Below are 14,652 nucleotides of genomic sequence, written 5' to 3'. Positions count from 1 at the left end.
TCTCTATGATAAACAAAGGGAGGCTCCCATACAACCCTCCATAAAAAAGCTATATTGTTCACTTAAAATTACAAGACACAAATCTGGCCGAAATTTAGAACATATGCTTCTTTTTATATGTTGCAAAAGAGTCCAAAGTTTCAACCACCCCGCTCAAGAAATAAGCGTGGCTTCCATACAACCTGTCCGTCGAAAAATTCTATTATTTTCGCCAAAAGTACAAACGATGACAGATTTTTCGGCAATACGGTAAACATGCTACTTTCAACTTTTTGGAGCAAAACCGAAAGCATCCGTTACACCGACGAAATAGGGCATCTTCTGTACCACTCTACCTCTACCCCTATTAGCTCTACATCAATTATGAAACAATATGTATGCCTTTTAATAGCTTTAAAAAATTCAGATGATGACCTATTTGTCTGAACATGTTTTATAAGTCTTTTTGTAAAGAAGCCAAACCTTCCTGTACCCTGCAAAATACAAAAGTTTCATATACACATTGTCATCCGATTTGTCCTAAATATTGCGTATGCGCTTCTTAAAACTATCTATTGTATAAGTATAAGTTTCTGTGAAGAAGTATAAGTTTTCCAGTTTCTAGGTAAAAGGGGATATGGCATAGTTTTTCATCACAAAATATTCACTTAAGAGAACAAATGTCGTCAAAATCAACTCAAATGTTATCACCGAATACAAAGTGTTTTAAAATTTTAGTTCTACAAATGAGGATCAAATGATTGTCCCTGCTTCTAAACCAAAGAAAAAATTTTGATAAATACGGCTTTTAATTCGATTGAAACTTGATACAAATGCATCTTACTGTTCATAACGCGACGAAGATTCATACACGCCGTTGGGAAACAAAGAGGAGTTTCCACAGAGCCACCTGTCTGTATCTGTACCAACAAAATGTTTCGATCATAGCAATAAAGACGATTCTTCTTTCACAAAATGTTTAGTAGTGAAGTTTCTGTTTCCTAACCGAAGAGAAACAAAAGCTCCTATTCATGCTCCTCCTGATAGAGTGTTGGAAAATATGATCGAGCACACCAATAGTGACTTATTTAAAGGAAATGAGGAAAAAAAGTCCATACTTACTGCTGGGGAGCAAATGAGTGGGACGACATTCAATTCATATTCGCAAAATTGGAAAAAAAATGTTAGACCATAATATGTTGTCTAATTATACAAAAACTTTGCATGTTCGCTTAAATATAGTACATGCAAGAAGTAGCAAAGTATGAGCTTCCTCAATGCGGAAATGGGGCATAAGAGAGCTCTTACATTCCTCACTTCCTGGAATGTTCAAAACACGTTTAGCGATAGAAATGTTTTTTTTATTTAAACCAGAGACTTTTACATCATGAAGGGAAAAGGAATGGTCGTTTGCGGAATAAAAGAAATTCACAAAAATGCAATGCCGCCATCCAGCGGTTCAGTTTCCTGCAATTCTTCACCAATTGAATTAGACACTAAACTCGCGATGTATGTCAGAATATAAATGTGCAAAATATTCTTCCACCTATAGCTATAAATAACGCTATACGTTTTTTCAGTATGATTCCATTTTTAATTTTGAAGAGTTGCGTAGGAAATATGGTTGAAGTAAACAGAATTAAGTTTAGTTTACAGAGAGTGATCATTACATATACGGAATGGCGTTTCGAAAAAGAACTGCTATATAGGTGAATAATAAAGGAAAAAAGGACAATTGTATCCAGGTAGTATAAATGATGAATTAAGCGTATACGAAAGAAAACTAGAAAAAATGTCAACGTCATGCATGCTTTGGATGTAACAACGTGTTTGTTTTCCTTATTGCTATGTAGAGGGATTGATATGACGGGTCCAAGAAAAATTACAAAGGACCAAAAGGGTGTTTCGAAAGGGTGGATGTGGAAAACACCAGGCATAAACAAAAGCTTTTATCTATTTTATGACGTGCAAAAGGCCATAGATTAGGCAGAAACATTTTGACAAGAACGGGTTTATCACACGAAACGAAAAATATGTACAGAAATGACTGTTGTGTAAAAACAAGAGAAGAGAAGATTTGATATAAATTTTTTTCTTGGGTAGCTGAAATGACTAAAAGAGTAGATTTGTTAAAAAAGGAGTTCAAGAAAAAAAAGGCTTTGGGAGCTGGACGTCGATCCCATGGAGCTGCACGCCCATTACCACCCGTCTTGTATGTACGTTCGATTTATCAAGTACAGGGATAATCTACGGGCGAGTTCGCGCTGATGACTAAATGCTAGCTTTTTTTGTTGTTTTTATATCAAATTAAAGCTCAAATAGACCTCATAAAAAACTTGTGTTGCTTTGATATGTTTGACTTGAGGTGGGAGAAAATTTGAGACAATGATCGTGACTTCGATGTTCGCTTCCGGTGAAAATCGTGCAACCTACATCCCACTCTAAAACATCCCGGGGCTGTCACATTCCACTCTACGCACCTGTGTATACGAATTACGTGAGTTAAAGAGGTCGATGGAGCCTGCGAAAACTCACTTACAGTATCTTGCATAAGGGTACACTCAGGGATACTTTATTTTACCACTCGTTTCTGTCGTTATTGTCACATTTCAACGTTCACTTGAGAACATTTCAAATTACTTTCTAAGCCTCGTAAAGGCTAGAAGTAATACGCCAAAGGCTTTCACACAATCGGAATTGAAAGCTCCTGCGCACACTCATGTATACGTGGAAAGTGCACTGAAAATTGCCGCCATACACTGAAAGTCTTTACGGCCATAACAGAGACAGGCACTGTTGCAAAGTGAACGAGAGCGTGTTACTAAGCCAATCTGAATTCGTAGCATCAACAGTCCCAAGCTAAGGCAACCTCAGGTACGACTTTTTGCACATCTGCTCCTGCAATTGCTTAAAAGCCCATTTTACACACGGGACGAATCACATTCAAAGCAGCTATGCTGTCGCTTCGTAAAATAACCAACACGCTGAAGGGTGCTGAAGCACTGGTGTGCGAGAGACCGTCGTTCCATACAACAAGTCCAAGGATAAGACAATGGAGCTCATTCATAGCGCTGTTGTGCCACAGATAGTCGTCTAATGTTTGGTCGGTATAGTGGCTTGAAACAAAATTACTGCAGAACTGAGTCGTACTGTATTTGTATTTTCTGACCGAGCATGATATTTCTGTACATTATTTCAACGACTTGTTCCGCTGTGATTCTTGTAGCTATTTTAAATTTCAAATAATGAGTTAAGGAAAACGACTGCTTGATGCAGTAAAAGAACAGTTTAATTTATTTTCTTCTGCTTGGACAATACGTGTGTCCTAGCTGAACCTTACAATGGAACTCAACATGGTGAACCCCTGTTCTTCGTTTACACGGAATTTTATCTGGATATGGTTCAAGGATCGATCGTGGCTGCTCTTAGAATTTCCGTTCGCGCTAGCTCTAAGATGGTTTGGGGTGCGTACGTTGCTGATGTGACAGTCTCATCGTCTTCCGAGCGATGCGTTGGAGTGCATACGATCATGGCGTGATTCATCTTTCCGTTTTCGTTTCCATCGTTCTCATCGTTTTCCGTTTCCGTCCGTCGCAACTCTCTCGATTCCGATATTTCTGAGGGTTAATCTGATCTGGAACTATCTGCTTTAAAATACATTGTGACGATTTTGATGTTTTTTATTTGACGATCTCGATGTGTGCTAACTCGTTATCTTAACTTACAAAATATTTGCTTATAGCCACACGTTTATGTTTAGACTAGATTAGTATAGAATCAATCAAAATTGAATACTTATGAGTTTGAAAGAAAAGGAACAGTATCATCGACAAACAGATCAAAACAGGTTTATGAAAGCAGACACCATTAAACATTTTAATTATGTAGATAACTGATTTTGTGCTTCTTGTTTGTTGCTCCTTAACTGTTGATGGTTGTTATCTGCGTTGGTGGATTCGGAGCGCGCCCAAAGGTAGAGCAATGTATGTTGACTGCACATGCATAGTAAATCGAGAGCTGAAGCTTAATTAAGGCGATGTTTAGTTCAGCTATTATGAGAGGAACGCAAGAGCGAGATGTCTTGAATATGCTATGGAGAGCCGTTTATAAAAGAAAAGGAAACCAACCCTATTTCTGTTGTTAATGGCAACGAGATGTTTGATGAAGTCTGAAAGCAGCAAACACAAAGAGGGTTCGTTTTCCAAACAGCAGATTCCATGCTACGACCTTTCTATTATGTTGCATTATGCAGGCCGAAAGCCTTTATGTATAACTTTTACAAGCCGTATGTAAGAGAGGGAATGAATGTTGACATATTCCTTGATTGACAAACAGCCTCCGTTTAATAATCCGATCAATTTCGAGTACAACGTTGTAAATTTGATGATGGACCATGGAAGTTTTTAAGATTGCAATATTGACAGAAGCTTAATTCATTACATAGCAACATCGAGATCGACAAGTTAGCTACATTGAGTCCGGCACAAAGTACTTCAGACAGTTCCAGATCGGATTCGCCCTCAGAAATATCGGATTCAAGAGAGTCGCGACGGACGGAAACGGATGACGATGAGTCAGATCATGATCGTTTGTACCCCAACGCAACGCCCGGAAGACGATGAGACTGTCACATCAGCAACGTACGCATTCCAACCCATGTTAGAGCTATCGCGAACGGAAATCCTAAGAGCAGCCACGATCGAACACGATCTTGCCTCGAATCATAAAAATAAAGAATTTTATATAAATATATTGAGAGGTTCAGCCAGAACGTGTTGTCCAAACCGTAGAAAAAAACAAAATTATTTTTTATCTGCACCAAGCAGTCGTTCTCCCTAAATAAGAGCTAAATTTTTCTGATCGAATGCAATAAAAAATTTTATACTATTACTAATATAATATTTAACTTTGAATTAGTAACTGAATGAATGTACATTTAAGTTGAGAACAAAATGTTGAAAAGTAATATGGCATAAATAAATAAATTGAAAAAATATTGCATACATATATGCAATCATTCATTATCATCAAGTCATTAGATCGTTTTCAACAATTTTGAAACGTTACAATTGAAAAAGTAATTTATTCGCGAATTAAATGGACGAAACTGCAATTATGCAATTGCATCAGCCCAACAGGATATATATGTATATTATGCAGTAATCATAACTTATTTACCATACAAGCAATGCATTGTTCGAACTAATTAACAAACACAATGGAACACAATACTTCAGAAATGAATAAGTACTGAACTCAGAGTGACACATTGCAAAAATCTTTGCTTTTCTCTTATGCGTCGGTGCATCTTCATCTCAGACACTCGCAAGAGGAAACTTTCAAAACCACCTCCGAAGCTCACCTTTCTTGGTATGTCTGTTCTCAGCCTTCACACCGGTGCAATTTGAAGCACTTTACTACTCAAGAAAAATGATTCAAAACGTTTGATAGAAAGCCAGTCGACACCATCGATTACCGGGTGTTGGCGAACCATGATTTCTTTTATCTTGGACAAGATGATATGGAGCCGTGTTCAAGATGTATGGGCGATACCATCCGTTGTGTTTGTTCGTGTGATGGATCAAGCTCAAGGCGATCCTGCGTGCGTCTCAATTGTATGATGCGTGCGTCTCAATCTCTACGCATAATGGCAAGCTATCAAGTAGCAGTTTGAGAAAATAAAGAGCGAAGTAATTTCTCGAATTGTTGCGTTGGATTTGTTTTTGAAATAAATAGCATTATGTGAGTTTGCCACGAATGGGATTTATAATAAAATGTTAGATTAACACATTGTTGACAATACAAACAAACACATTGTTTTTTTTTTATAATTAGGCATTGCAGTCCCATTTGTCATGGTTTATTCAATATAACACTTCTTTTCTTGATCTCATTTCCTTCCAAACATTCCACGTCTTACGTGCATCAAGAGATTCTCGCCGCTTAGCTTTGGATATTTTAATGAGCGCCTGATATTAACCGCTGGATTGGTCTCCACCACGCTGCATTTTTCGTTGCTCGTACTTCCTTACCATGTCTAGCGCGCTCTCGGAACGACGCTCGATACGTTTTTGCGCGCTCGACACTTCGTTCGGCATGCAGGTTTTGGCCGCGCTACGGAGCTCCATCGTGTTTTTTCCAGTCTGTTGCTTCAGACATGCTTCCGAGTCACGTTTGGATATCGTAGATTTTTCCATTGCTGCGTTTTTTCGAACACTGTGTATCGGGGTTGACCTCGAAGCGTGTATCAAATGGATAAAATTCTCGATCTTCACGGGTCGAGATCACTATAGCGAATGCTTAACACATTGACAACCGACCCCATGAAAACGCGGGATTATGAAACTGTCACTTGAGCGCCAGCTCGCGACAACACGGGCTTATAGATCTATCACTTGAATGCCAGCGAAATCGCAGCATTCTGAGCATTTCGCATGGTTGACGTAATAATTTCTGCAACAATCACTTTCGAAGAGTGAATTTCGAAATTACCATATCGTACGCTTAATATTCTTGTGGAAATTGTATTTTTTGTATCATTACTCATATTTTTGTATGAGATTACTCATATAATGTGAGTAAAATTAAGAATGAGCATATTGCAGACTCCCTATCGGATTATACGATAAATTCAGTTGATTCTGTTGTATAACTTGAGGACAGCGATAGTGATGTCGCTCCAAGAAAAAGATCAAGAGCTATTCCACTACAGTACTCAAGTGTGTCCGATGATTCCAGCGATAGTGAAATGTCCACAGATAGGCATAGTCTCATAGTGAAATGTCCACAGATAGGCAATGAATCTAACATCTCTTACCAGCATAATAAGGGCAAGGAATTAGTCTAGCCGAGATGAAAAAATTTCTTAGCGTTATTACAAAGATGAACCAGGTAAAGAAAGATGTAAAAGGTGAATACCGGAGCTCCGAATTTTAAACGAGAACACCATCGTTCAATACCTTAATGCCGCGTAATAGATTTCCCCAGATGTGGAGCACGTGCCATTTTTCAAACAATCACAAAATATCCGGATCTAACAACCTCCAAAAGACTCATCCCATTCTGAGCTATTTATTAGATAAATTGAAATCAGTATATACGCCTAGGAAAGAACTTTTGCTCGATGAAGCCATTATTCCATGGCGTGGAAAACTATTTATAAAAATACACAATCCGGCAAAAATAATAAACTACGGTCTACTTTGCCGTATACTATGGGAAACTAGAACCGGATATATTTGCAACATGGAAATATACTGTGCGGAAGGAATAAAATTTTATCAGACAATTATGTCATTACTTGAAAACAAATTACATTTGAGACACCACTGCATCGCTTCTGGAAAATGGTACACGAGTTTGTGGTACAATTAGAGCAACTAGGGGTGTTCCCGAGTTTTTATGGCACTTCAGACTGAAAACTGGTGAATATAGCTATAAACGAAAATGTGATGTTTTAGTACAGTCATGGAAGCCGAAACAGAAGACCATATACATGATTTCCACGCTACATTCAGAAGATTTGATTGTTATTGTTATTTATTTAAGAACGGCCTGGCCGTATTTAGATTTGGATAATTTTTTGTGAGCTGAAAGACATTTCCTCCCAACAGCCGCAGATAGCCTTATTTCGGGCTGACTCGGTTAGGAGATTTGATAAAAACAAATAAAATTCACTGGAAAACGAAACAAGAAATTATAGAATCACATTCCGTCTTAGACTATAACAATATATGATATCCCTCTGAAACTTTCTGGTGATATGTAAAAAAATAAAGTAACCAAAATTGGTGGCTTAGGAAAAAACCGATATGTACGACGTCCGTGTGAAGATTGCTCTGCTAGTAAAAATAGAAGCGAGAGTAGCGTTATGTGTGCTGAATGCTTAGTACCTTAACATCTTGGACAATGTTTCGTGAAATACCACACATGTTTTAATTAATAAAACTGTTGTTTAAAATTGTATATGACAAATATGCGAATATACTGTTCTATTTTACGAACAGTTATAAACTTTTCTTCTAAACTTGGCCACCTTAGAAATGTTTCCATCAACCATTTATGGGTGACGCGGCACTCAAGTTTTCAAATCATTTTTCAGTCGCCGGCTTTTAATGTGTTAAAACGAAATTTAAGTCGAGTTTTCGATCTTGTGGCCTTACAAACAAATGGTTAATTTTTTTTTTGAAAGAATATACGAGCCGCGGAGTTTGCCGCTTTTTCGCCACGCATCACTTCAACATAAACGACAGCTGGAAACATTAAAAAATACATCCTTTAGCACAATTTCTTTATCCTCATTTTACACTAGCTTTAACTGTTATGAAAACACCCTGATATTTAAGATCTCTAGCACTCTTTAGGAAAAAATAAGGCCCTCAAATGATTCGTCACAGATTTTCCAGATAGTATAGAATTGATATGCATTTGATCGTTTAACACGATTGCATTTGAAAGCTTCAGCACGAACTCACACATACGTGGGGAGTACAGTGCAGGTCAGCATAAAACGACACTGAAATTTTCCTCCCACGCTATCATTTCACTTTAGCATTACGGAGCAACGTTACAACATTTACAGCTGTGGTAGAGTCAGGCACTGTCACGAAATTAGCGAGAGCGTGTAACTAGCCTTATATATGAGTATGTTTCTAGCCGATTGCATTATTAACGTGTGATGCTTTGACGTGACTGCATGCTGAAGGAAGCTGTGTGTGAGAAAAAAAGTCAGCGTGAATTCGCAGCATCAAAGAGCCCTAAGCTAGTATAATCTTAGGTAATTTTAAATACATATCTGCCCCATACCCTATTTTATAAGCTTTTCCTCGCAAGGGACGATTTACATTTGCAGTGACCAACGATGGAGCAAACACCACCTATCAACCGCGAATTGACAATAGATGAAATGAAAGTGCTAACAATTCTGTCGATTATTGATGCACATGAGGCAGTGCATGACGCCCGTTTGAATGCAACAATAACGAAAAAAGTTGAGTTGATCTTTTTGATTGAAGCATTGTTTAAATTATTTTGCTCTGATTTTAATACGCTGGACGAGTTGAAATCAGTGCTACAAAAAATACTACTTGATCTATGAGCTTTTAACAGAGTTTTAGATTACTAACATGTGGTCAAACCAATAAGATCTAAAAATGCAATGAAAAAATGTATGGTCAAGCATGAATTCTGAGTTATCTTCTCCTTTCAAATAGCCCGTCTTGTTGATCGATACCACAGGTATATGTCTTATTAATATTTATAGTACTCAGATACGCATCTGAGAATATCGAGGACGTGTTAAGAAGAAGTTCAATCGTAGAACTTTCTAGAGGTGTCAACAATCCAATCCAATATTAAGGCATATAGCAGCTGTCCCGCAATATCAAAATCGGACGCAATATTCTTTTCAAGATTCATTTCCACCTGATCGATTTATTGCTACATTTGGTTGTGGCCTTTCGGAAAGCAAATGGAGCCAAGAGTGTCTAGCAGTAATTGCAGAAAGCTATAGCCAGAAACAGTTGGTGAAACTTTCGTGATTGCAAGGGCCTCTTGTCGGAAATTAAACACACCGCAATTCGCTTAATTTGAATTTTTTCCCGTTTATGAGGAGAGAGGCATGGATTTTTAGTGATTTTTTAAATTTAACAACACCTATTACGCCCAACGTATTATTGAAAATTTACTATCATTACAAATCATCATCTTGGTAATTGCTTGGGGCCAGACAGAGTCGTAGCTGGTCAATTAGTCCTTTCACATGAACACGCGCGGAAAGATGAAGGTACGTCATCGCGAGAGTATTTATAGCGCCCCTTTTGGAGGCAAAAGATTTTCCATTACCGCAAGTCACCGATTTGATAGACAGCAACTCCATCGCGCTGCATGAAATTTAAGTTTCTCCTTGCCCAAGGTGTTGACCGTACAAAGGAGGGAGATTTAAGCGACAAATAAGCAAGTGAAAAAGCACGAGGCCGGAAACAATCACCAGCGAGGTGCGATCTATTGATCTTATTGATTGATGTAAAGGGATTCTGCTGTCGTCGAGACTTTTTCAAAATTAATGAACTTTTATTATGCTCTATACGTGATGTACGTGCTGTGTATGTTGTTCGTTGTTTTGAACATCTTGCATTATTAAATACTAGAACTATTTCCTTATTAAAAAAACATGGAGTATTATATTTCACACAACGAACATGTATGGTCATATATTTAAACTAGCTGATTAACTCGATTTAATTCGGGCTATTGTTGTTTAAGGGGAACAGTCAGGGGTATTTGACGAATACTTGTGTAATACAAACATTGATGTGTCTGTTAGTCTTTCTTCAATTTCCATTTGCATTCATTCGATTCAATTAATTCCTAGATTTGTTTCAATGATCTTTCAATATCGCTACACTCATATTCTCTCGCGTTCTTGAGACATTTAATACTATTTGCTATACCTTACCTTTTCAAAATTTCTTTATCTCATACATCATACTCCTGTTCCCTGACCACAATATCATATCAACGATCGGAATTTATATCAAATCCTCTTTTCCCTCTCTGTTTAACAACCACCATTTCTTCTCAAGCCCCTCTTGTCGTAAGAACAATTCGTTCTCACCAATATAATTTTACCCAATCTTTGGCCTTTTTGCTATTGCTCTGAAAAGCTACTGTCTATACCCATTGTTTTCCTCATCCAATCTATGGAAACACATCTGGAAACCTTTATCTGTGTTCTTGAATTTGTCACACTCCAACGGTGAAGCAAAATAACGCGTTGTTTCAAACATTGAGTTCATGGCATTAACTTCAGCTTTTGAAAATCTTGCATTTGCTTACGCTGCCTTGCTGCAATTTTCTCTTCTGCTACACCTGTGCTATATTACACCTGTAATGCTACTCACTTTCAAAACACTGTTCCGTGATTGTAATCATTAATCTCTGCCATTTGACTTCTTAGCGCTCAAAGCTACACGCTCTCTCCTTTTTTTGTGCCTTAGAAGGACTTTTTAGCAGTCCTTTGAATATTTTCAAATCGCATTTTCTACAAAATGCAACTCAACATAGTGATTGAAAAAGGAGTTTTTCGGAGTTGATGCCTAACCTTATTTTGGTTTATAGCTTGAAGAATATTTTTCCTGTTCGCAAAATAGCACACGTTTTAAGTGATAACACAATAGTTGTTCAGTGGAGTTTAGTGTCTTAGTTTAAACCGATGAGTGAAGAGAGAAGAGGTGGAGGAAACTGAACCGTCTGTTGACGACTTTTGAATTTGTGAGAATATCTGTTTATTATGCAAACGGGCATCTTTATGCCCTCCATGATGTAAAAATCATTCATTGATAAATCTAAAATGAATTATTTCTATTTTTGAACAATTTTATTAGTTTCCAGGAAACTGTATGGGTTGAATTGAAGTGTACTGGCCAAATTTTAGTTAAACCGGACAACATATGTAATTTTAAGCATTTGCTTTCCGTTTGTTGAATTGTAATTCCGTTGATTTTTGTATATAGATGATTTTGTATTTAAATGATAAACACTAAAACTAGTCGGACGAAATTTGTATACCTGAGTAAATATTTCAATATAAAATTATTTTGTCCCAGTATGGTCTTTACCAGATGGTTTATACTTAACCATATATTGCATAGAGAATGATGAGAAGCGAGTATGCAAAGAGGAAATATATAGGAGCCTCCCATTTCTTTTCCTACCCCTCAAAGGGTAGTTGAGTGTTGATTGATTCTAAGGGGAGGGAGGTGAATGTATTGTAGTCTCCCTTTTTCTTCCATCGGAGGAGTTCAAATTTTTGATTTTTTATACAAAACATAAAATAAGCATCTGAACCAGATTTAAGAAAAATCGAAAATCGGTAATTGGACATTGATAATCACTAGAAAATATAGGAACAAAGGTAAATTTGATCTTTTTCTCGCAAAAGACTTCCAATGTTGTCCACATATTTTACAAAACATTCATGAACTATGTTTTTAATTCTGATTAAACTCTTTCTGGATGTCAAGTGGTATGATATAAAAAGATTCCATTAATTATAAACAAATAGTAAATAGTAAACGTTTTCATAAAGGAAACTTGTATCGTCAAATTTTAAAATGAATATAATAAACTTATGAAAAATAAAATTGACAGTTTCGACAAACTCGTTCAGAGACCCATGATAAACTTATATTGTGGAATACTTTTGAACATGGTTGAGAATTACGAAATAGAGCACTTACAAAAAGCGAAAATTATAAGGCTCTCTCTTTAGTTGTTTCTGAGATATACGATGGCAAAGTTGGAAAAGTGCAACAGAAAAAACGATTAAATTTCTGTACATTGAGCATATATGTCTAGAACGATGTTTTAAACAATATTATGTGCAATATTATGTGAAACAATAGCTTCGATGTACATCGAAAAATCCATCATTTTTTCCTAAGGTTGTGTAAATTACATTGGTATTATACAAACATCATCTTACATGACAACTGGTCATTTGGTCAACATTCAACACTCTTTGTCTCGGAGGTCTCAATGTGGAAAGAGCTAAATGAATTCTCAAACGAAACATTTTTTGCAGTAATGTTTTAAATTTTACCAACAGTTTACATTTATGACTCTTATGGAAATCGTGTTATTTGGCGAAAAGTGTAAGGAGCGTCGAGAGATAAATGTTTCAACAAAAATGTGAAAGTTATAAGAAGTTAGCATTGCCGTTGGGTTGTGAGTGAGAGGCTAAATTTCCCATGTCATACAATTTAATGGAACCGCATCACTACGCTGACTTCGTGAATACACGGCGATGCTCATAAATGTATGTAAGGATGCAGAAAATGTAGTTACCGTTTTGTGGACAAAAATGAAATGACTTGTTGCTCACGAAACCATTTTAGATAGTCCTCGATCTCGAACGATGTTCACTGTGAAGAAAATAAAAAAATACGTATGTAGTAATATATAGGACACAGAGCAATGTTTGTTAGTAAGTTATCATGCAATTTTATACACTAGCTACAAAGCTACAACACCAATCTACGTGACATAACCAGGTATAAAATCGATACAGTAGAACACAATCGAACACGACGTTCGCGTCCAGATTATACACATGTAGCCATCCCTTTATATGCTGCTCGTGTACTTTTGCAACGCCATATTTTTCATCATTATCACATAGTTCATTCTCGTGTGCTTGTGTGTATGTGTAAGTGTACGTGTGATAAGTCAATTTCACCCTTGTGAGAGCTAGAAGGCCCCAGATCGTTCGTAGCCTGTATCCGGAACTGATAGTGCGTATGCGGTTTCAAGCCACTTGCGGTATATGCCGTGACCGCAGGATCCACACGCTCCGGGATAAGCGCCCAAGAGCCCTCATTCTCGCGGCACTGAACCGTATAATAGCATAACGGTGCGAACCCATCCCGTCCTGGTGTCCAGCTGAAGCTAATCTGCTCCGATTGCACCTGCGAACGTGAGATCTGCGGTGCTGAAGGTGCCTGTGGGATCTGCCTGTTGTTGGTGGTGTACACCAGTGCCACTGCGGTCTTGCCCCAACCTAGCCGCGTCTGAGCCGTCACACTGAAGAGATAGTAACGCTCAGCGAGCAACTGTGTAGCTCGGAATGTGCGATCGGATGGTGGGAACTCCTGCGTGAAGTTAAGTGCCTGCGAGCCGTTCAACAGGTACGTGACGCGGTACGCCAGTATGGCTCCATTAGGTTCATCTGGCACGTCCCAGATGATGCGTGCCATGCTGAAGGACACATCCGGGAAGGACACATTCGACGGTGCACCCGGTGTGTCCTCAAACGTCTGAATGCGCACGGGTGGTGTACTGAGAGCGCCATCACCAAGGCGCGTGTACGCCAACACCTGGATGTCGTACTGCACGTACTTTTTCAGCTCAGTCAACGTCGCGATGAAGGTGTAGTTACCATTCTGATGTACCTTTGGCACCTCAGTCCACCGGACCACGATCGTCGTCGACAAAGTCGCGTTGGTTTCAACCACAACCGGGCCCATTGAAGGTACCGCCTCATGTACTCTGTATGCTTGTGTAATCCCGCCAAAACGACACTCTGTTCGGCCAACGGATCTAGCAGGTTCGGTGGCACCGTCAACACCTTCATCTCCGTCTTGACCGGTTGCTCGATATCCCCGTCAGTCGTTTCGACGGCGATCTCACTGCCACCTCCAGGAGATGTTCCTCCAACACCACCAGCAGTACCACTAACACTGAGACCACTGCCTGTGGATGCTCCACCGCCCATGTTGTTGTAAACCACGATCTGGATCACGTAGTCCTTCCACGTGATCAGCTCCTGAATCAAGTAGTTGCGCTGAGCTTCGTTTGTGATATAACGATAATTACAGGGACTCGCATTGTATCCGAACAACCGGCAACAAGAATCTGCCCATTTCGGAGCTCCTCGAGCGATGGTTTCCACTGGATAATGATTTCGGTGGACGATCGAGCTGAACCGACGAACCCCCTTGGTGGGCCAGATAATGCTGTAAAAGAACATAAAGGATCAGATCAGCATCAGCACACAACAACTCACGAACAGCTGCGATCTTGTACCTTCCTATGGCTGCTTCACGACGTTGCTCAGATCGGACGGTGAACCTCGCTAAACTTTAAGCCTATATTTTTGTGAAGTAGTATCTTCTT

At 38.5% G+C, this 14,652-nt stretch overlaps 1 protein-coding gene across 1 annotated transcript in view; it reads right to left on the bottom strand.

The window, feature by feature from the left end:
- LOC128728993 (protein sidekick-like) overlaps nt 1-14,652 on the bottom strand; it is a 150,341-nt gene that overhangs the window by 115,757 nt on the left and 19,932 nt on the right. Inside the window, 4 exon segments of the mRNA XM_053822643.1 lie at nt 13,197-14,025; nt 14,073-14,385; nt 14,388-14,492; nt 14,563-14,611. Coding sequence (XP_053678618.1) covers nt 13,197-14,025; nt 14,073-14,385; nt 14,388-14,492; nt 14,563-14,611 — 1,296 coding nt within the window.

The sequence above is a fragment of the Anopheles nili genome, chromosome X, assembly GCF_943737925.1.
Source record: "Anopheles nili chromosome X, idAnoNiliSN_F5_01, whole genome shotgun sequence".
NCBI lineage: Eukaryota > Metazoa > Arthropoda > Insecta > Diptera > Culicidae > Anopheles > Anopheles nili.
Note: the sequence above shows the minus strand (reverse complement) of the source record. Positions and strands in the feature narration are given on the sequence as shown.